This window comes from Bos grunniens, chromosome 8 (genome assembly GCF_055505025.1).
Source record: "Bos grunniens cultivar Pamir isolate PY7600 chromosome 8, Bosgru_T2T1.0, whole genome shotgun sequence".
NCBI classification, from domain to species: Eukaryota; Metazoa; Chordata; class Mammalia; order Artiodactyla; family Bovidae; genus Bos; species Bos grunniens.
In genome coordinates, this window is record NC_141172.1 from 58,864,297 (window position 1) to 58,885,482 (window position 21,186).

At 44.6% G+C, this 21,186-nt stretch overlaps 2 protein-coding genes across 2 annotated transcripts; one reads left to right on the plus strand and one right to left on the minus strand.

The window, feature by feature from the left end:
- Positions 1-2,144: 2,144 nt before the first annotated feature.
- On the minus strand, positions 2,145-3,343 carry LOC147367155 (olfactory receptor 13C7-like). The gene has a single exon (XM_086414385.1). It carries the CDS (start codon positions 3,341-3,343, stop codon positions 2,387-2,389), a length of 957 nt encoding a protein of 318 aa, XP_086270511.1. The 3' UTR covers positions 2,145-2,386.
- Positions 3,344-15,535: 12,192 nt separating this feature from the next.
- LOC147367156 (olfactory receptor 13C7-like) lies at positions 15,536-16,697 on the plus strand. The gene has a single exon (XM_086414164.1). The coding sequence runs from the start codon at positions 15,581-15,583 to the stop codon at positions 16,538-16,540; it is 960 nt and encodes a 319-aa protein (XP_086270290.1). The 5' UTR covers positions 15,536-15,580; the 3' UTR covers positions 16,541-16,697.
- Positions 16,698-21,186: the final 4,489 nt, after the last annotated feature.

Consider the following 21,186-nt stretch of genomic DNA (forward strand, 5'->3'; position numbering starts at 1 on the left):
CTATACTTCAATTTAAAAACGAAAATCTGAAAAGGGGGTGCTGAGTCACAGGCCCCTGCAAGGGTAGCCTCGTGAGAGCCATGTTCTTGGGGAATACCTGACCTTGATTAGTGGTGAGCACGGTTCTGAAAATATAAAAACTGACTGCTGATTTGTTTACCTGAAAGTCAGATGTAAGCATACGTAGGGGAATAAGAGAAGAAATGTGTAGTATTAAAAAAAAAAAAAAAAGATTTGTTTTAAAGAGAAGTAGGATAATTTGCTAATAAAAAGATCCTAAGTACTAATGCTTCATTAGTAAGATGAAGGAAGTTGCAATACGAGTTCTTTCTATATCCTTGTCATCCCTGCAGGCATCATAGTCCCTGTTAGTACACGGGAAATGCAGAGGTCTCATCATAGAGTGTGGGTTCAGCCCCCTCCATCCACGCTTTCATCATTTTCATAAGGACTGAGAAGAAGGGGCCCTAGAGCCCCTGCCTGGGGATCTCTACCACCCACAGGTACAGGGTGGCATGGTTAGGGTTATCTCTTAGGGAAAAGTGTCCCCATCTTGGACCTCGCAAAGAAGTCTACCAGCCACACGCCCCACGTCTCTCTGAGCACAAGAGGTGAAGGTGGGCAAGGGAAGGTTGAAAGTTAATTGGGGAGCGAAGTCTGTGTGTCTTATTGAGCACCTGTGTGCTGATTAAATTTTAGGCACTACAACCCAATATATCTGTAACTATCAGGTCCATATGAAGGCTGTCACAGGCCTGGGGACTCTCAGAGTTCCCACCCCACAACATGTCAAAATGTACCTACATCTCATTATAAGTATGATCTTGTGGTAAATCTGAAATAATTTTTCTACTTCTGTTATTAAAACTATTTGACTTACAAGTGACTTATTTAATTTGTAATTCCATGTCTTCTCACCAATAATCATTAAAGCCCAGGAGTTCCTATAGAAGTACCTAAGTACCAAGTGTTTTAAAATATGGCACGTGAATACCGAAATTTACCCATTACTGTGGTTGACATATATTCCCGTTTATAGGCATGTAAATATACAATTATTAAGAGATTTTTAAGAGTTTTTAATTTAATTTATTTTGTTTGTAGTTAAGAGCCAACATATTTTCCAGACATCAAACATCTTTGTCCTCGGATAAAACCTCATAGACCTGATACCGCACTCATATGCCCAGGGTGTTGCCAATGCTCTGAGTTGGAGTAAAGACACTCATACAGTAAATACAAATGAAGTTCCATTCATAGAACTGAAAAGTAAGAGAATCGAATTTAGCAAGTTGTTTGTAAGGGATAATTTTTTCTTTGTCTGAACAAAAGGAATTTGAGTTACTTTCCTTGGGAGTCAGGCTGCAGGAAACACTTGAGAAGAACGTGCTCTGGGAACCCCACATGAGGTTCATGTATCAGTGCCGAGACTGACCATTATTCTCTGTCCTGGGTTGGGTCTCCCAGGAAGTCGGCTCTGGTGGGGAGATTTTCATGCAGGATGCTGACTGGGGAGTGCTGCTAAGATCAACACCTGTGGAGTAGGGGGTGGGGAAGGAAGCAGGGCTGAGCAGAGGAAGAACTCTGTCATGAGGAAGCTCTCAGGGTGGGATGGCTCTTTAGAGTCATCCCCATCGGAAGCAAGGAAGATCAGGACTCTATATTGACAATGACCAATCAGTGGATGTGTGCTGCCTCTGGGAAGGGAATGTGACTTTGGGTGAGTAAACTCTCTTGGACCAAGGGCAGGCCAGCAGAGGGACTCACTGTCAGCACTCTGAGCAGCTGAGGCTATGAGAGCTTCAGCCCGAGGTAGGTGAGAGTTGGGTCTGAAGGAACACCGCACATCCACTGTATACTCTTTATATAGAGAGATATATTATTTGTTTATTTGGCCATGTCAGGCCTTAGTTGCAGCATGCGAGATCTTTGTTGCGTTGTGTGGGATCTTTCAGTGTGGTGTGAGAGCTGTCTAGTTGCGGTGAGCGGGCTTAGTTTCTCTGCCACATGTGGGATTCTAGTTCCCGGATCAGGGATTGAATCAATGTCCCCTGCACTGGCAGGTGGATCCTTAACCACTAGACCACTAGGGTAGTCCCCCACTGTACACTCTTAACTAATACTTCCCAATGTGTACTATGCATATGAATTACCTGGGGAATCTTGTTAAAATGTAGATTCTAACTCAGTAGGTCTGGAATGGGCCCCAAGATTCTACATGCCCAATAAGCTCCCAGGTGTTGCTGATGCTGCTGCTCCATGGACCACACTGTGGGTAGCATGGCTCTAAACTGAGTTTGCCCCTCACCTGGCATTACTTCGCATTGGGATTTTCAAGTGACAGTCATCAGAGTGTGCAGATCATATCATGGGACACATCCCACAATCACTGAGTGGAGTGTTTCTGAACCATGAGGTTCTTCACAGCAGCCTTAACATCTTTGTTCCTGAGGCTGTAGATTATGGGGTTGAGCATGGGGGTCAGAAGTCCATAGAAGAGGGAGATGAGTTTGTCTGCAAGTTCCTGTTTGTCTGCCCCCAGGGGGTTCTTGGATTTGGGCTTCCCATACATGAAAAGAATAGTCCCATAGAAGATGACCACCACAGTGAGGTGGGCAGAGCAGGTAGAGAAGGCCTTTTTCCTCCCCTCAACTGAGGGGATCCTCAGGATGGTGGTAAGGATGAAGATGTAGGAGACAAGAATGAACAGAACTGGGACCCCCAGGAAGATCACATTGGCCACCCCCATACTGACCACATTGATGGAGATGTCAGCACAGGCCAACTTCAGGACAGCCAGGATCTCACAGATGAAGTGGTTGATGACGTTGTCCCCACAGAAGGGTAATTGTACTGCAAGAGAGATCTGTACCAAGGAGTTAGCTCCACCAGCCAGCCAGGAGCTGGCAGCCATGGACACATAGACAGCCTTTCTCATGACTATGGAGTATCTCAGGGGGTTGCAGATGGCCATGTAGCGATCAAATGCCATCATGCCCAGAAGCACACACTCTGTGGCTCCCATGGCAAAGGAGAGGAACATCTGTATGGCACAGGCTGAGAAGGGGATAGTTTTCCTGGGGGTCAGGAAGCCATCCAGGACCAGGGGGACTGAGGAGGTTGTGTAGCAGATGTCCAGGAAGGAGAGGTTCCCCAGGAAGAAATACATGGGTGTGTGCAGGTGAGAGTCAGACACAGTCACCAGGATGAGGACCCCATTGCCCAGCAGGATCACCAGGTACATGGACAGGATGAGCACAAAGAACGTTTTCTCTAGTTTGGGGTGGGCAGAGAGGCCCAGCAAGACAAACTCTGTCACGCTGGATTGGTTGGATGCTTCCATTTCAATCTCTCTTTTTCATCTCTAGGAATACTGAAGGCAGAAAATACATGTTTGATTTCTAATGGCTTGCTTATGTCAATACAGGGGGATCATAATATGTATCATGTCTCTAATTTTAAGCCTACACTGTAGGATTCAACTAAAAAACCACTTATCTAAAAGCCAGGTTGTGTTTCAGTCAAAATCATGAAGAACAGACTAAAAATCTCATGAAACTTAATAAAATGAAGGACATTTTTGTGTAGTCAATGATTCCTAAACCAATGTCCTATGTCTATATATGTTGTGTATATCCAGAACTTACCTGCAAATCAAAGGCTTCTGAATAACTTTCTTTGCCATGTAGTTGGGGTCCTCAGGCTATCACAGTTCAGTGATTCTGGCCATTAAGGCCACATGGCCCATTCCTCCAGATCTAGTTCCTGTTTACATACCAAGTTTCTATTTTAATTCGACTTCCCAGATAGTCTTATAGGGAGAGATGTGCTGGCTTAAAAACATGAAGTTTTTCATCTCTTGAGCAGGTTTATTTCTTATACAGTATCTGTTTTACACTTCAATGTTTTGTGAGTTTAACAAGTATGAATTAGTTCATTTGATTTTAACCTTCTTTGAAAAATCTGATGAAATTGAATTTTTGGAGCCTGTAACATAGAGTGTCCACCAGAGTCTCCAGAAATTTGATCCGCAGAGCAGGTCTTGTGCATTGCCCGCATAATCATACCATGCCTGCACCTTGGCTGCTCTCAGACTTGGCCTAAGGGAATAAAACCTTACCTGACAGTCAGAGCCCACTCAGAATTCACATTCCCAGCCTACACTGAGTGGGACCTTGAGTCACAAGCTGTCTAGTGCCATTTAGATGTTTTTCAGACATTATCACATGTAACTCTACTCAGCCTCTCAGAATATCCAGAGTCACACTGTAGATCATCACAACTTCACTGCCAAAGAAATTAGAACACAGATATCACCACACCCTGCTGCATGGTTCCCAAAACAACATGGAACTGGCGGTCTAATAGCTGCCTGAGTGCTGGTTACAAATATAGATTGCTGGGATACAAAATTAATATACAGAAATCTGTTGCACATCTTTACGCTACAAATGAAATATCAGAAAGAGAAAGTTTAAAAAAATCCTGTTTAAAATCACATAAAAAAGAAACATAGGAATAAACTTTGCCAAGGAGGTGAGAACAGTATGCCGAGAACTGTAAAACATTGACAAAGGAGATTGAAGATGATTCAAAGAAATGGAAAGGTATCCCGTGCTCTTGGATTGGAAGAATTAATATTGCTAAAATAGCAATGTTACCAAGGCATTCTACAGATTTAATGCAATCCCTATCAAATTACCCATGGCAGAAGTAGAATAAATTACTCTTAAATTTATATAGAACCACAAAAGACCCAGAATTGCCAAAGCAATCATGAGGAAGAAGAACAAAACTGGAGCCATAACCCTCCCAGACATCAGACAATACTGCACAGGTACAATAAATCAAAACAGCATGGTACTGGCCCAAAAACAGACACATGGATCAATGGAAGAGAATAGAGAGCTCAGAGATGACCCTCCACATCTATCATCAATTAATCTTTGTCAAAGGAGAAAAGTATATATGATGGAGAAAAGACAGTCACTTTAGCAGGTGGTGTTGAGAAAACTGGACAATCACATGTAAATCAATGAAATTAAAACACTCCGTCATACCATATATACAGTAAATTCCAAAATGGCTTAAAGACTTGAATATAAGACATGACATAAAACTCCTAGAACATAGGAAAAACAATCTCTGACATAAATCATTGCAATATTTTCTTAGTTCAGTCTCCCAAGGCAAAAGAAACAAAAGTAAAAATAAATAAATGGGGCCTAATCATATTTATAAGCTTTTGCACACAAAGGAAACCATAAACAAAAGGAAAAGGAAAAAAAATGAAAAAGCAACCTTAAAACTGGAAGAAAATGTTTGCAAACAATGCAACCAACAAGGGCTTAATTTCCACAATATACAAGTAGCTCATACAGCTTAATCTATTTTTTAAAAATTCAATCAAAAAATGAACAGAACTTAAATAGACATTTCTCCCAAAAAGACATACAGATGGCCAACAGGCACATGAAAAAGACGCTCAACATCACTGATTATTAGAGAAATGCACACCAAAACTACAATGAGGTAGCTCCTCATACCTTTCAGATTGACCATGATCAAGTAGTCTACAAATAATACATGCTGGAGAGGGTTTAGAAAAAAGGGAATCCTCCTACACTGTTGATGGGAATATAAATTGGTACAGCCACTATGGAAAATAGTATGGAGGTTCCTTAAAAAACTAAAAATAGAGATATTAAATGATCTAGCAATCCCACTCCTGGGCATAAATATGAAAAAGATGAAAACTCTAATTCAAAAAGATACATGTACCCGTGTTCATAGCAGCACTGTTTACAATAGCCAAGACATGGAAACAACCCAAATGTTCAAGAGGTAAATGGACAAAGAAGATGTGGTGTGGGTGTGTGTGTATGTGTATATACATATATGAAATTGCAACATATATATATATGAATTTCCTATATATATATATATATGAAATATCCACATATATATATATATGAAATATCCACATATATATATATATATGAAATTCATATATATATATATGAAATATCCACACACACACAATGGAATATTACTTAGCCATAAAAAGAATGAAGTATTGCCATTTAGAGCAACATGGGTGGGCCTAGAGATTATCATACTAAGTGAAGTATGTTAGAGAAAGAAAAATATTATATGATATCATATATATGTGAAATCTACAAATAATACAAATGAACTTATTTACAAAATGGAAAAAGACTCACAGGCATAGAAAACAAACTTATGGTTACCAAAGGAGAAAAGTGGGGGAGCAATAAATTAGGAATATGGTATTAACAGATACATACTACTATATATAAAATATATAAAAGGATTTACTGTATAGCACAGGGAACTATAGTCAATATTTTATAATAACCTATAATGGAAAAGAATCTGAAAAACAATATATACATATATATTCATATCCATATATCCATATGGATATATATATATCTGAATCACTTTTCTGTACACCTAAAACTAACACAATATTGTAAATCAACTATAGTTCAGTTGAAAAAAAAAAAAGGAAAAAAGAATGGCAAACCAAAAAAACTGAAAATACAGTGAAAGAAAGGACATATTGCTGAGTCCTGCCTTTACAGATGGTCTTAAAGATCAGTGTTTGTTTTTCTGTTTTAAATAAATGCTCCCCATGTACTTACTTCTGATGTACATCAGTCTCAGGAATCACTGACCTCTTGATTTAAAGGTGGAGAAACTGAGGCCAGGAGAGAGATTTGTGGATTGTACTTGGACCTGAAGAAGAGGTGCTTTTTTTCTACTTGGTGATGATACAGTGTCCAAAAGAGGTTATCTCAGGATACCAGGAATGAAGGGATGCAGAATCCTTTTTAGAGAAAGGCTCCTTTACTATTGGCGGGTGGTGGTGGTGGGGGTGCCAAGATTGGAAGCTTGGCAGAATCTTCAGATATTAAATCAATCCAGTCCCCTCCTCTAACCCACCTGTTACAGGGGCCCTGTCTTCAGGAGGTGATTTCTCGGCCTCTGCTTGAACATTCTGAATAATGATGGCAGCGCTCATGGCCTACAGTGTTGTTGTCGGGAATCTTGAGTTGTTAGTTATTCAGGGACCTGACGTGTACCCTTTCCTCCCTTCCTCCCCTGGTCCTAGGAGAAGGCAATGGCAACCCACTCCAGTACTCTTGCCTGGAAAATCCCATGGACGGAGGAGCCTGGTAGGCTGCAGTCCATGGGGTCTCGAAGAGTCCGACACGACTGAGCGACTTCACTTTCACTTTTCACTTTCATGCATTGGAGAAGGAAATGACAACCTACTCCAGTGTTCTTGCCTAAAGAATCCCAGGGATGGCGGAGCCTGGTGGGCTGCCGTCTCTGGGGTCGCACAGAGTCAGACACAACTGAAGCGATTTAGCAGCAGCAGCAGCCCCTGGTCCTAAGCCAGCCTCCTGGGCACATCCAAAACTGACGAGCTCACTTGCGAGAGTAACAGCCCTCAGAGCTTTTGGAAACAGTTGTCTTGTCCCCCTAGCCCAGTCCTTCTCCCTGCCCCAGCTCCACTCAGCCCTCTTTGCCTGAGACTCCTGTCTTTCCTCCCAGGTGGTGAAGTGTACATGCTCAGTCATGTCCAACTCTTTTCGACCCCATGGACTGCCCGCCTCTGTCCATGGAATTTTCTAGGCAAGAATACTGGAGCAGGGTGTCATTTCCTTCTCCAGAGGATTTTCCTGACCCAAGATTGAACCCGAGTCTCCTGCATTGGCAGGTGAGGTTCTTTACCTGCCAATGCAGGGAAGCCTCAGCTGGTGAAGAACTAGTCCTGAAGGTCATCCAGCACTTACCCAGTATGGGACCCCATGAAGGCTGGGTCTATTGCTGGCAGGGAGGCAGAACATGGAGTAAGCAGGCTGCCAGTTTACTGGGGGCCAGGAGAAGTGACTGTCTCTGGTGTCACCTGCCCATCTGGGTGCTACCAAGCCATAACCAAGAAGGCCATACAGGCCATAGCCTTCCGAGCTGCTCTGGCAACAGCTGGACATGTGCTGTTAACAGGAACACATACCCTTTAACTGTTGTCTAATGTCCTAGTGTCTCCAAGTGACCCTGGGTGTAGAAGGCTCCAAAGTTCAGCCACAGCTACTCAGAGTGCCCTTGCCTGCCTTTGGGGCTTTATGAGACAAGGAGACGAGGGCTGACTCTCAAGGCTGAGGCTCACCCAGGTACCTCCAGCCTGGAGGAAACTGCACCACAGTGCCAGCAGGCAAGCCATGCCCAACCCCCGCCCAGTACCCTCTTCTCTTGTGCTCCGCCCTGCTCTCCAGAGGGTCCCACGATGACTCAGGAGTTTAGATCTGGGTTGTTTCGGGGCCAGGCCCTGTCCCAGAAGCAATTTAAAGTTTGGTGAGAGACTCAGAATTTAGACTTCGCCTCATAGACCCAATTAGGCAATGCTGTACAGTCTACCCAAAGCTCGTCTCTCACTGCAAGGAAATTCCAGCTTAGAATGTTCTCTGGCCAGGTAGTCAGAGTTCTCCCAGGCTTTGATCACAACAGTTGCTCCAACAATTGGTCTAACAATTGGCTCTGTCATTGACTCTCAGAATTGCCTAGAAGGGAAAAAGCTAACCCTCAGTGCTTTGAATATTCCTGGGGATTTTGGACGGATTCCTGGCCACCTAGGCATCTCCTCCCCTCCACTGGGTGACGCAGAGTGCACACGGGCAGGCTCTCTTTCTTTCTCTCTCTCTCCCCTACCAGCCTGCCCTCCACTCTGAACAATCTCTACACTACAAACATGTCATGTGTATCAGGCCTTGTGCCAGGTACCAGAGGTTAGGGGTGGGTGGGGGACATGATGGCCAAAAGTGGGTCTTTGCCTTCAGAGAATGTCCAGCAGAGTGGGACCAGCCAGAGACTGAGACATGTCTGAGAATGTCACAAAGCTGTCCAGGGGGCTGGGCCTGGGAGGGGCAGGCAGAATCAGCCCAGGATGACAGTAACAGGGTTGGAGGAGACAGTGGCCCTGGGAGATATTTAGAAGGAAGAAATTATAGAATTTAGAGATAGATCGGGGTGGGACATGCAGGAGAGAGAAAAATGAACAGTGGTTAAAATCCCAGATCTTGAGACCTGGAGGAAGTTAGGAGAGGCTGTCTGGGCTGGTGGGGGTAGGGTGGCTACACGGTTGTCTCTGACATTTCTGTGTATAGTTTCTCTACTCCTCTGTGCCCAGTTCCAGGCTAGTTACTAGAAATAGAGATATGACTAAGAGATAGTTTCCGTGATTGAAACTGTTTACGGCAGGTTGATTTGTTGTATTTGAGATAATGGTGAGATATTACTAAGGGTTGCCATTAACTTACAGATGTTTTCTAAATCGTATCTAGTGCTCCCCAAACCCCATGAGGCAGGTATGAGGGATGCTTGGATGTGAACAGCTGGAAGGACCCTCCTTTCCTGGGCTGTAGTAACTTGTATTCAGAATGTCTAGCATTTTTAACCTCTGCCCTCTAAGTGCCGGGAGCCTCCCCCTCCTTCACACCTGGATTTCCTCAAGGGTTAGGGGATGTTGTGGGGTTCATGGGGGCAGGGGTGCGGTGGCACCACTGGGCCTCATGGTTAAACAGGCACTGGCCTGTCAATCAGGGTCTGAGTGGCTCCTGCTCATCCCTGCATGGCAGAGTTCTCTGTCCCCCAACTCCTGGGGGTCACTGCCCAGAGTCCGCCATGGTGGAGACTCTGCCACTCTGGTGCAGAGCCTGGAAACAACGTAAGGAACCCCCTCAGAAGGAGAACATGAGACTTCCTGGGACAAAGCGGTGAATCAGACAAGTACTGTTTAGATGACCCAGCGTTCAGACACAAGAGATTACACACTCGCTTCTCCACTGAGCTCTTGCCGCGCGAGTGGGCTCCCTCCATGAAGGAGCAGCGCTTTGGCCCCTCCCTCTACCACCCCTTCCCTTCCCTTCAGGAAAGTTCTGTCTCTCTGACCTTTAGAGCACCTGATTCCAGCCCTGGGATCATCTCAAAATGGCAGTGCTGCTTTTCTGCCTTCATAGAGACCGTGCTGTTACTCCTGATGCCTGACAGAATCTCCAAATGTCTTGAGCAGGGATCTGGTTACAGGCCTTGTGAATTTCATGGGGGTGTCATGTCCACATTTGTCCTCAGAATGTCACAATAAACAGAGATGTCTCCCCAGGGGATGCTGGGCTCGCTGGAGTTCAGACTACTCCTTCAGTCCACTTCTTTTGGCAAACTCATTTACACACAAACACACCTGCAGAAAAGGAGATTTCTGACACACAGCGCTCCCTCTTGTCCAATTAAAACCCAACATCCCCTTGGCTGGTCTGTCCAAGGCTTCCCTAGACAATGAGGAGTAATGAGGAGAAGCATTTTCAGTAATACCTCAGATCTCAATGCCCTGAGACCCCACACGCTAAGTTAGTAAGAAGTTTAGCCCCGGACTACTCAATGTGATGACAGAGGGCAGCATCAGCATCACCTGGAAACTTGTTGATAATGCAGATTCCCGGGCTTTTCCCTGGGCCTACTTAATCTCTGGGGGTGGGTCCCAACAACCTGCTTGTGCACCCATGAGTATGTGTGTTTGTGTGTACCTGTGTGTTTCCAATCTGTGTTTTAACAGGTCCCCTAGGTGATTCTGATGCATGCTACTGCCTGAGAGCACTGGTCTATCTAGACTTCTACAACTGGGGTCCCAGTTATCCCTTTAAGGCCTCCCAGAGGAAGGAGGGTGTTTTTATGCATGGTCAGAGCAGCTGCTTGTAGTTCCTCTGCTCTGGAGTCAACTGCTCTTCCAGTCCTTGCTTGCCCCTCACTCATGAATCTTGACCCTCGACTGTCCACACCCCTGCTGACCTCCTCTGGGCCACTGGTCTCCGTGGCCTTATTCTCTCCCCTGCCAACAAGGAGTTGCTTTTCTATCCTCAGAAATCCACTTCCTCAGAAAGTTCTCATAACAGAGCAGATGGGTCCTTAGTGGCCCAGAGGTCGAGGAAACTGTAGATAGTATGACTGGCACTTCAGGGGTCCGCCAACAATCTCCCATGGCAGTACAGTTAGACTTGTACCTACAGACAGCAGAGCAGTGCCAGCAACTCTCCCTAAGTGATGGATAAGTTGATGAGTCTTGAGCTCAGACGTTTCCCCCATATCTTTCTGGAAGTTCCTCAAACATTCTATACTCCAAAATGAATCATCTTCTCCCCGCAAACCATCAGCTTGATCAATATTCTCTACCTTGGTGATGTCACCATCATCCTCCCATCATCTGAGCTAGAAGCATTGATTCTATCCTCTTTCCTGTCTGTCACATCCAACCAAAATCTACTATTGTCTTTTGTATCTACCAAACATTTCTTGCATCTTCTCATCTTCACCGCTTCATCACTCCCCAGTCAGTATTCTTATCTTCATTTGCCTGAAGTGTTTCTCTGTCTCTTTAGACCTTGTCCTCCAGCCTGCCCCCAGTGTTCTCTCCACTTTGTGACTGGAAGGACCATCCTAAGATGCAGATTTCATGGTGTCAGACCCTTACTTAAGATCCCCAACTGCCTCCTCATCTGCTACAGGAGAAAGTCCTAGCTCCTCAGGATGTCCCCAAAGGTCAGCATGGGTCCAGCCCTGCCTTCCTCCCCATCCAGCCCCTTTGTGCTCTAGCAACACTGCCCTGCTGGCCACTCCTTATTCCAGGGGCTCCTTCTCGTTTCTGTGCCTTGATTTATGCAGCCCTTTCTGGCTGGAATGATTCCCCACTCCCCTTCATCTGGCAGACGGACACTTCTCCACACCAGTGGTGTGCTGACGAATGTTTAACAACCACATCCCCAAGTCAGAAAAAGCCCTGATCTGGAACATTTGCTGATTTCTGTGGTTTAAACACTCATAGGAGGGCCCATTTCAAGCTACCAACAGTCACTGAATGGGAGTTGGGAGGAGATGTACACAATTGTGAGCCAGCACCAGCACACCGAGGACCTTGGGTTACCTCCTCCAGGAGGTCTGGCCCTCGCCTCGCTCTGGGCTATCACGTAAGCGTGGGCATTCTCCCTGGCCTGTGCTTCCTTCCTTGTATGGTAGCTTTCTTTTCACTTTCCTGACCCTGGTTCTTGGCACATGTCTGCCTTCTGTGTAACAGTACACACTCAATAATCATTTGCTGGATAAAGGAAGGTACCCTTTTTCTGGATCCATCCCTATTCTAGGTCGCATCCTATCTGGGGTCCCTATAAGGTCTGGGAGCACATGAGCAGATGATAGGATGCTGAAAGGGCAATGGCTGAGATGGATGCCAGGAGAGGATTCAGGAAGAACATGGTGGGATACTTCAAGGGCCCTAATGCCACAAGTTGAAAATTTGGAAGAGAATATGTCTTTCACTCAGACCCCTATACACCACTGCATAAGCACAGACTTGTGGAGAAGGGAATGGCAACCCACCCCAGTATTCTTACCTGGAGAATCCCATGAACAGAGAAGCCTGGTGGGCTACAATCCATGGGGTTGCAAAGAGTTGGACACGACTAAGCGACTAACACAACATACAAGCACAGACTTGGGGTGATGGGGCTTGACTACAGCGCAGGAGAAAAGACTTGGCATCTGACTGAGTCATGTAATCATTGACCAGCAGGCTGCTGGACTCTATTAATGGGATTATGATATTAAGAGAGAAGGAAGGGAGGGAGGGAGAGAAGGAAGGAGGGAGAAAGGAAGCAGGCAGTAAACTTCCTCCTATGTCTTCAACATAATTGGATCTTGGGGATGTTATCCCAGAAGGATACAAAGTTTCTAAATGTGTCAACTCACTTTCCAAACTTTAAATGACTTCAGGGACAAAATGGTCCCAAGGAACAGACTGGAATTTAAATTATCTTCTAAGGGTGATGGCCAGTCCTTTGGAAATTGTACCCTGAGTGCTGGAGACACAGGGCAGACGATTGGCTGGACCCTTCACCTGTCACACATTCTGAACCCTCACCCTGATACTTCCCACCTGGCATTGCTCTTTCTGATATGTGGCCTCTTCCCAACCCTTAGGAAGCAGATCCTTCTTGCTCACCATGTCTCTGATAAAGGTAAGCGCAGGATTTGGTGACACCAAAAGTTTCATCAGTGCAGTGGCATTTCTGCTTTCAGACTTGACCATAATGGAATAGGGTTGAGAAGCCAAGGTAGGAAGCCCTTCATGGATAAGGTGTTATTCTCACAGAGGTAAATAGACCCATCAAACTGCAAGAGTCTCTAAGGTCATCTAGCCTCACCCCACTTTGTGTAGAGAGGAAAGGGTTGCCTGGGACTCCACAGCTCATAATTTTTTCTCACACAGTTGTCCCTTCTTGATTAAAACTGTGAGGCTTTTTCTTCTTTTGTAGTTAAGAATCCAACATCCAGCAATAATAATGAGCCACGAATCTGGATCTAGTGATGATGACATGGAGGGAATATTTTCTTCACAGAATCCAGGTTTGGGGAAAAGTCTGGAGGGCTGGCTGACATAGAGTGAAAACCCAGCCTGGTACTGATTTACTGTCTCAGCACAGATATCCAGGTGGTACTGTGTTCTGGGCAGGTGAGCCATGCTCAAGTCGGGGGCCATTCTCAGTACTGACCAGCCTATGTAGTCAGTTTCTGGATGGTACATTTGCTCATGAGAAATATGTCTGTTTTAAAGTCCTGGGAGAAAAAGGGAGATGGACTCTTGTTTATCTTCATGCTGAAGCCAAGCTATTTCTGGACATTTGGAGGGCTGTCTGTGGAAGAGGGATTAATGTTGCAAAGAAGCAGATTTCAGCTCAATATCAAAGGGGAACTACTTCAAAGTGAAATGAGCCTCGCCAGGAAGCACAGCACCCCACATCATTCAGGGAGCCAAAGACAGGCCAGAGGGCCACGAGGAACACAGCAAAGGGCTTTCCGCATTGGAAAGGGCACAGATTGCGAAATAAGTCCCAAGGCCTGTTGTCAATAGTGTTAGAGGCATTGTTCTGGTCGAGGATGACATAATTACTTGTGTGTGTGACTATGTGCGTGACTGTTTCCTCTGTTAGGTTTTGAGCCCCTTGAGGTTGTAGGCTGTGCCCTTCTTTGCTGTGATCCCAGCACCTAAAATAGTGCCTGCCTCAGCACAGATGCTCAATAAATATGTCAGCCTGAATTGAATTACTGTGGTGCTGTCTTGGTCACAGCTATAGTGCTGGGCACCACCAGAGAAATGTCTCAGAGCTCCCCAGGCAGGAAGGTTCCGTTATAGTCGAGGCAGGGGCTGGATGACTGAGAACATTTGAAGAGGTGGAGATATGGGAATTCATGAATATTTTAGATACAGAGCAAATAAAGGCAAATGCCCAACATCCTCAGTGTTACCTACCTTTTTTTTCCCACTGGTCCAGAATAAATCCTAGTTTGGGGAGCTCTTAGAAGTCTGAGGGGAGATTCAAGCTTCCCAGGAAGAAGGGCTGACAGGGCAGGACTCAGAACTGTGGAAACAGTCTCAGGGAGAAGCCAGTGCCTCTGGTGAGGCAGATGGAGAAAGAGGAAAAGAAGAGACAGTCCATCAGACTCTCCTTCAGCTTGGCCACAGTGCACGAAAGGGTCACTTGTGCCCCAGGTGTACCAAAGTGTCAACAAGAGGTGAAGGCCTTGGCACTGTGTCTGGGTTAATTCTCTCAATAGGCAACACCAGGCCAGAGCAGCTGTAGTCTCTCACCTTCCCCTAAGAAAGGAGGCTTGGTTTTCTGTTTTTTCCTGTTGTCAGTTTTCATTTATGTTGTCTTGTCTCCTGTGTGACTTACTCTTTTTCAATGTGTGCCAGGCGTTGTATTTGCAGAATTATTTGTGGACCTGATTTAGAGGTAGTGATGATGTTGCCTTCCTTCAAAGTAGATTTGTGTTTGCTTCTGGTAGGTATTTGGAAGCATCAAAAATTGGGGACCACCTCAGTCCAATTTCAGAGCTAGAGAAGATTTGAAGATAAGCTGCAGCACCTGTAAACACCTGTTTCTTTCTGATTAACTCTTATTCCTATGGTGTTGCCCTTTGGTTTGTTTCCAAAGGGAGGAGGCTTAGTTAGGGGTCCTTCACAGTGGGCCTTGCACTTCAGACCTGTTTCTACCTCCAGGAGGCTGTGAGTAACACTTCTTGGTCTCTCAGAGGCCACCTCCAGAAGGTGCAGATGCCCCAGCTGACACATAGCCTCAAAAGCCGGATATACTTCTCCGAATTCCTTTCTTCCTCCTGAATCCTGACTCTGTGATTCCTTGTCATCTTATCTGTCTTGCCAAGTACTTTACACAAAAGTTTTAAATCATTTGCCCAATTTAAAAGATTTTTCATCTGCAGATGAGTTAGTCCAAATTAACTCTTCATTCTTGCTGAAAAGAGAAGTAAAACACCGATCTCTATCATAATTTTTCTAGAGCCCCTTAGACATGACCAGATTGTCAGAGCTCTTCTCCAGTTGCTCAACAGGGCAGAGATTTTTGCCCTTATGCCCAGGCACTTTTGGAGTCAGAGAGTGCTGAGGTTGACTGTAGAGAGTCGCTGCAGGTGACAGAGCAGAGGCACTATGGACAGGTCCAATCAGACCTCCCCGCTGGTGGAGTTCATTCTCCTGGGCCTCTCAGCCTACCCAACGCTGGAGAAAACACTCTTTGTGCTCATCGTGCTCATGTACCTGGTGATCCTGCTGGGCAATGGGGTCCTCATCCTGGTGACCATCCTTGACTCCCGCCTGCACAAACCCATGTACTTCTTCCTGGGGAACCTCTCCTTCCTGGACATCTGCTACACAACCTCCTCAGTCCCCCTCATCCTTGACAGCTTCCTGACACCCAGGAAAACCGTCTCTTTCTCAGCCTGTTTTGGGCAGATGTTCCTCTCCTTTGCCATGGGAGCTACAGAATGTGTGCTTCTGGGCATGATGGCGTTTGATCGCTATGTGGCCATCTGCAACCCCCTGAGGTATCCTGTAGTCATGAACAAGGTTGCCTGCAGGCCTATGGCTGTTGGCTCCTGGGCAGCTGGTATCACCAACTCTGTAGTTCAGACATCCCAGGCTGTGAGACTGCCATTCTGTGGGGACAATGTCATCAACCACTTCACCTGTGAGATCCTGGCTGTCCTGAAGTTGGCCTGTGCTGATATCTCCATCAATGTGGTCAGTATGGTCGTGGCCAATGTGATTTTCCTAGGAGTCCCAGTTCTGTTCATTTTTGTCTCCTATGTGTTCATCATTGCTACCATCCTGAGGATCCCCTCTGGAGAGGGGAGGAAAAAGGCCTTCTCCACCTGCTCTGCCCACCTCACAGTTGTGGTCATCTTCTACGGGACCATCCTCTTCATGTATGGGAAGCCCAAAAACAAGGACCCTCTGGGGGCAGACAAACAGGACCTTACAGACAAGCTCACCTCCCTCTTCTATGGGGTGGTGACCCCCATGCTCAACCCCATCATCTACAGCCTCAGGAACAAGGACGTGAAGGCTGCTGTGAGGAACCTGGTGAGTCAGACACACCTAACTGAGTGACCATCACAGATTCCCAGGCTGCCAGAGTACAAGACCCCCAAATTCCTCATTGTCTTCATGGGGAAATGGTAACCCAGGGATGTCCTTAGGTTGTCAGTGGAAAGAGCCTTTTCATTTCTGGTACTGCTGGTCAGCTTCTTGGCTTCACCCAGAAACATACTGTATCATATCACAGCTGTATTTTGCTGCCTAAGTCTGAAATCCTCTGATACCAGAATTTGGTAAATATCCATTAAGAAGTTATAAATATAGTCAAAAGAGACAAATGGAAATTTTAGTGGTACTGAGACTATCAAGTATTTTGTTTGTTTGTTTGTTTTCTGTGTAGAACTGTTAACCAAAAGTGAGGTCTGGCTGCTTGTCGCTCAAAAGCCAATAAAGGGGCAAGTTGGGTAGGAAGGAAAGATTGCTTTATTTTGAAGTTTGGCAACTGAGGTAGGGGATGGCAGACTCCTGTCAAAGGTCAATTTCCACCCCACTCCCCCAACTGACAATCAGTGGGCAAGAACTTTTACAGGTGGGGAAAGGAACTACATGAAAAAACAGCACTGTCATCTCTTGACAATTGTCTTGAAATTGATAATGGGGTGGTCTAATCAGCATCACCTTGATTAAGTACAGTTAGTCTTCAGCTCCAGGGTCCATTCATTCTTATTTCTTTAAGGCCAGTTCTTGGAGTTGTGGCAGCTTATGTCATGGCTACAGTCTGGTCATCAAATTAACTTCTTCCACCTGGTAGGGGTTTTAGTGTCTATAAAACAGCTCAAAGGATATGGCTCAGAATATTATCTATAGCCCTTGAGAAGTAACTTTTAGTTACTTACAAGGGCTTTTAGCCCTTGACTTTTTTTTTAATGATGAAACTATCATTTTTTTGTCCTGTTTGTTTTCCTTGTATCAGTTTTCTCTTCCTGTGTAGCAAATCACCACAATATAGCAGCTTAAATCAATGCTCATTTATTAGTTCACAGTTCAGAAATCCAGCATGACATGACTTGGTTCTTTTCTCAGGGTATCAAATGGCTAAAATCACAAAGTGTCAGCTGCATTAAGTTTTCATCTGGAGGCTCTGAAGAAAAATCCACTTTCAAGCATATTTATGTTGCAGAATTCAATTTTGTGTAGCCATAGGATTGAATTCCCCATTTCCTTTTTGCATGGCCCCTCCATCTTCATGTCAGTAATGGTGCATCAAATTCTTCTAGTGCTTTGAATCTTTGGTTTCTCTTTCTGCTACTAGCCAGAGAAAAACTCTCTGCCTTTATAGGATTCATGGTTAGGTCAGGCCCACCTGGATAATCTCTATGTTAAGGCCAATTATGTCATCATTTTTTACAGTCCTGGGGATTATACAGAGTGTGTACACCAGGGAGGGAAAATCTTGGGGACATCTTAGAATCCTGCCTTCCACAGGTGTAACCCCTGTTCTTCTGGGCTATGCACAGTGGATTTCCATAGAATTGGAGAAGGTCTGGGGCAGAGAAGCAGAAAGATGGATGGTGTTTGAAGTGGAATACTGTTAGCTCAAGGTGAGTCTAACTTGCACAAACTGTCCACACAGCTGTGGCTGAAATCATAGTGGGACTGAAAGATTGGTAAGTGAGGTACTGTAGCATTTGCTAATTATGGATAGATGGATGGAATCAAACTCATATTACATCATAAAGATGCCATAGAGCTTCCTCTATACACATTGCTTCCAAAGGGATCTATTCCATCTTCAACCCAGTGACACTTGCAGTTTTCCTGTAGCCATAGTTCACTGGACCGGAGCAACTGTGACCCCAGATGAGGTTATCTATAGATTTGAGAGTAATATATCCGACTGAGGGCTTCCCAGATGGTGCTGGTGGTAAAGAACCTGCCTGCCAATCCAGGAGACATAAGAGAAATGGGTTCGATCCCTGGGTTAGGAAGATCCCCGGAGGAGGGCATGGCAACCCACTCCAATATTCTTGCCTGGAGGATCCCATGGACAGAGGAGCCTGGCAGGCTGCAGTCCACAGGGTCACAAAGAGTCAGACATGACTGAAGTGACTAAGCATGCATGCACTCACATATAGACTGAAGCGAAAGGGTGAATTGGGCTAGTTAGTGTGATCTTTTCGGAACTTGGAATTAAGAAACAGGGAGACAAAATCAATTTGCTGCTGCTGCTAAGTCACTTCAGGCATGTCCAACTCTGTGCGACCCCATAGACGGCAGCCCACCAGGCTCCCCCGTCCCTGGGATTCTCCAGGCAAAACACTGGAGTGGGTTGCCATTTCCTTCTCCAATGCATGAGAGGAAAAGTGAAAGTGAAGTCACTCAGTCATGTCTGACTCTTAGCGACCCCATGGACTGCAGCCTACCAGACTCCTTCATCCATGGGATTTTCCAGGCGAGAGTACTAGAGTGGGTTGCCATTGCCTTCTCCCAAAATCAGTTTAATGAGACCCAAATCAGAAAGGACCCACCAAAGATTCCATGAGGTAGGGTTGATATTATGGTGGTAGGGTGGGAAGCAAAAGCTATCAGTCAGCAGATGAAGCCCATTAGAAAAAAGAAAAGAAAAACAAAAGAGAAAAAAAAATGTAGAAAGTGTCTGTCTCATTAGTAGAGGAGATTCAAAAGGTGAACCCATGAATTCTGTTTCTGGGTTTCCTGGAGCTTCTTGCTATCAAAAACATTCTTGAACTTTCCTGGCAGCGCAATGGATAAGAATCTACCTGCCAATGCAGGGAACATGGATTTAATTCTTGGTCTGGGGAGATTCCACACGACATGGAGCAACTAAGCCTGTGCACCACAACTACTGAGTCCATGTTCTAGAGCCTCCAAGCCGCAACTGCTGAGCACACAAGCCACAGCTACTGAAGCCCAGGTGACCTAGATCCTGTTTGCTGCAACAGGAGAAGCTACCATGATGAGAAGCCTCTGGACCATATTGAAGAGTAGCCCCTGCTTGTCTCTGCTAGAGAAAGCCTGTGAAAAGCAACGAAGTCTCAGTGCAGCCAAAAATAAATACATAAAATTTTTAAAAAGAACATTTTCCATTTCTCAATCCTTTCACTTTTCCCTGTTAAGAATCTTGTTCTTTGATTTATATAAAATTCCATAATTGCCCCCAAATGCATCTTTTCTTAGAACCACCACCACAATAGAACTTTCCCTGAGATAGCCTGAGTGGATCTTAGTTTCTTATAACCAAAAGAGCAAACCTAGGTCAGGATAAGAGTTATTAAGAACCCAGCTGCTCACAACCAATTCTGGCTCCCAATAGGGATACTCAGGCTGATCTGCTTGGTTGCAGTTAATGCTGGTTCAGTGTTCCCTTGAGAATTAATTTAGAGGACCCTGAATATTATGAGGAGGAGACTCTAAGTATTACAAGGAAGAGGAGAAGAGAATGGGAGGTCCATTAACCATCCCCAAGTAAATTACTACAACAGCTACTTCTATCCCCGCCCCCTCAAATTGGCAGGTGGCTGTTCAGGAAGGTAGACATGAGATAGGTTTGGTGTCTATCAGACAACAGAAACCATCATAGACCAGACTGATTCACTTGCCCTTCTTTGTTCCAGTAGAGGAAGTCATATCCCAGACTATACAAACAAGAGCACCAGTGCCTTTTAGTTCTGCCTCTAGCATAATATACTTGCCTCATGAATGTATTGCTATGATTTATGTCAGAGGTTGTTCTGTTTGTGTTTTCTTCTAAGACTTTTATGGTTTCAGTATTACATTTAGGTTTTTAATCCATTTTGAGTTTATTTTTGTATATAGTGTGAGAAAATGTTCTAATTTTGTTATTTTATATGTAGCTGTCCTGTTTTCCCAGCACCACTATTAAAGAGACTATCTTTTCTCCATTGGATATTCTTGCCTCCTTTGTCATAGATTGACCAAAAGTGCATGGGTTTATTTCTAGGCTCTCTATTCTGTTCCATTAATCTATGTATCTGTTTTTGTTCCAGTACCATACTATTTTGATTACTGTAGCTTTGTAGTATAGTCTGAGTCAAGGAATGTGATACTTCCAATTCTGTTCTTTCACAAGATTGTTTTGGCTCTTCAGGGTCTTCTGTACTTCAATAAAAATTTTAAAATTATTTATTTTTGTTCTTGAAGAATGCCATGTGCATCTTTTTAAAAGATTGCTTTAAATCTGTAGATTCAATTCAAAACATTTCCTCTGGTATCAGGAACAAGACAAGGGTTCTCACTCTTGCCATTTTTATTCAACACAGTATTGGAAAACCTAGTCATGGCAACCAGACAAGAAGAAGAAATAAAAGAAATCCAAATTGGAAGGGAAGAATACAGCTGCCACTGTTTGCAGATGACATGATATTATACATAAAAACAAAGACACTGCCAAAAAACTACTAGAGCTTATCAATGAATCCAGTAAAGTTGCATAATACAAAATTACTGTACAGAAATCTGTTGCATTTCTACACACTAACAATGAACTATCAGAAAGAAAAATTAAGGAAACAGTCCACTTATAATCACATCAAAAAGAATAAAATACCTAGGAATAGGCTTGCCTAAGGAGGTAAAAGACCTGTATAGTCAGAAAACTATAAGACATAGTTGAAAGAAATTGAAGATGACATTAAACAGATGGGAAGATATACTGTGTTCCTTGATTGGAAGAATTG

Coding starts and splice junctions, on each gene's coding strand:
- LOC147367155 (XM_086414385.1), bottom strand. CDS start 3,343: ATGGAAGCATCCAACCAATCCAGCGTGACAGAGTTTGTCTTGCTGGGC.
- LOC147367156 (XM_086414164.1), top strand. CDS start 15,581: ATGGACAGGTCCAATCAGACCTCCCCGCTGGTGGAGTTCATTCTCCTG.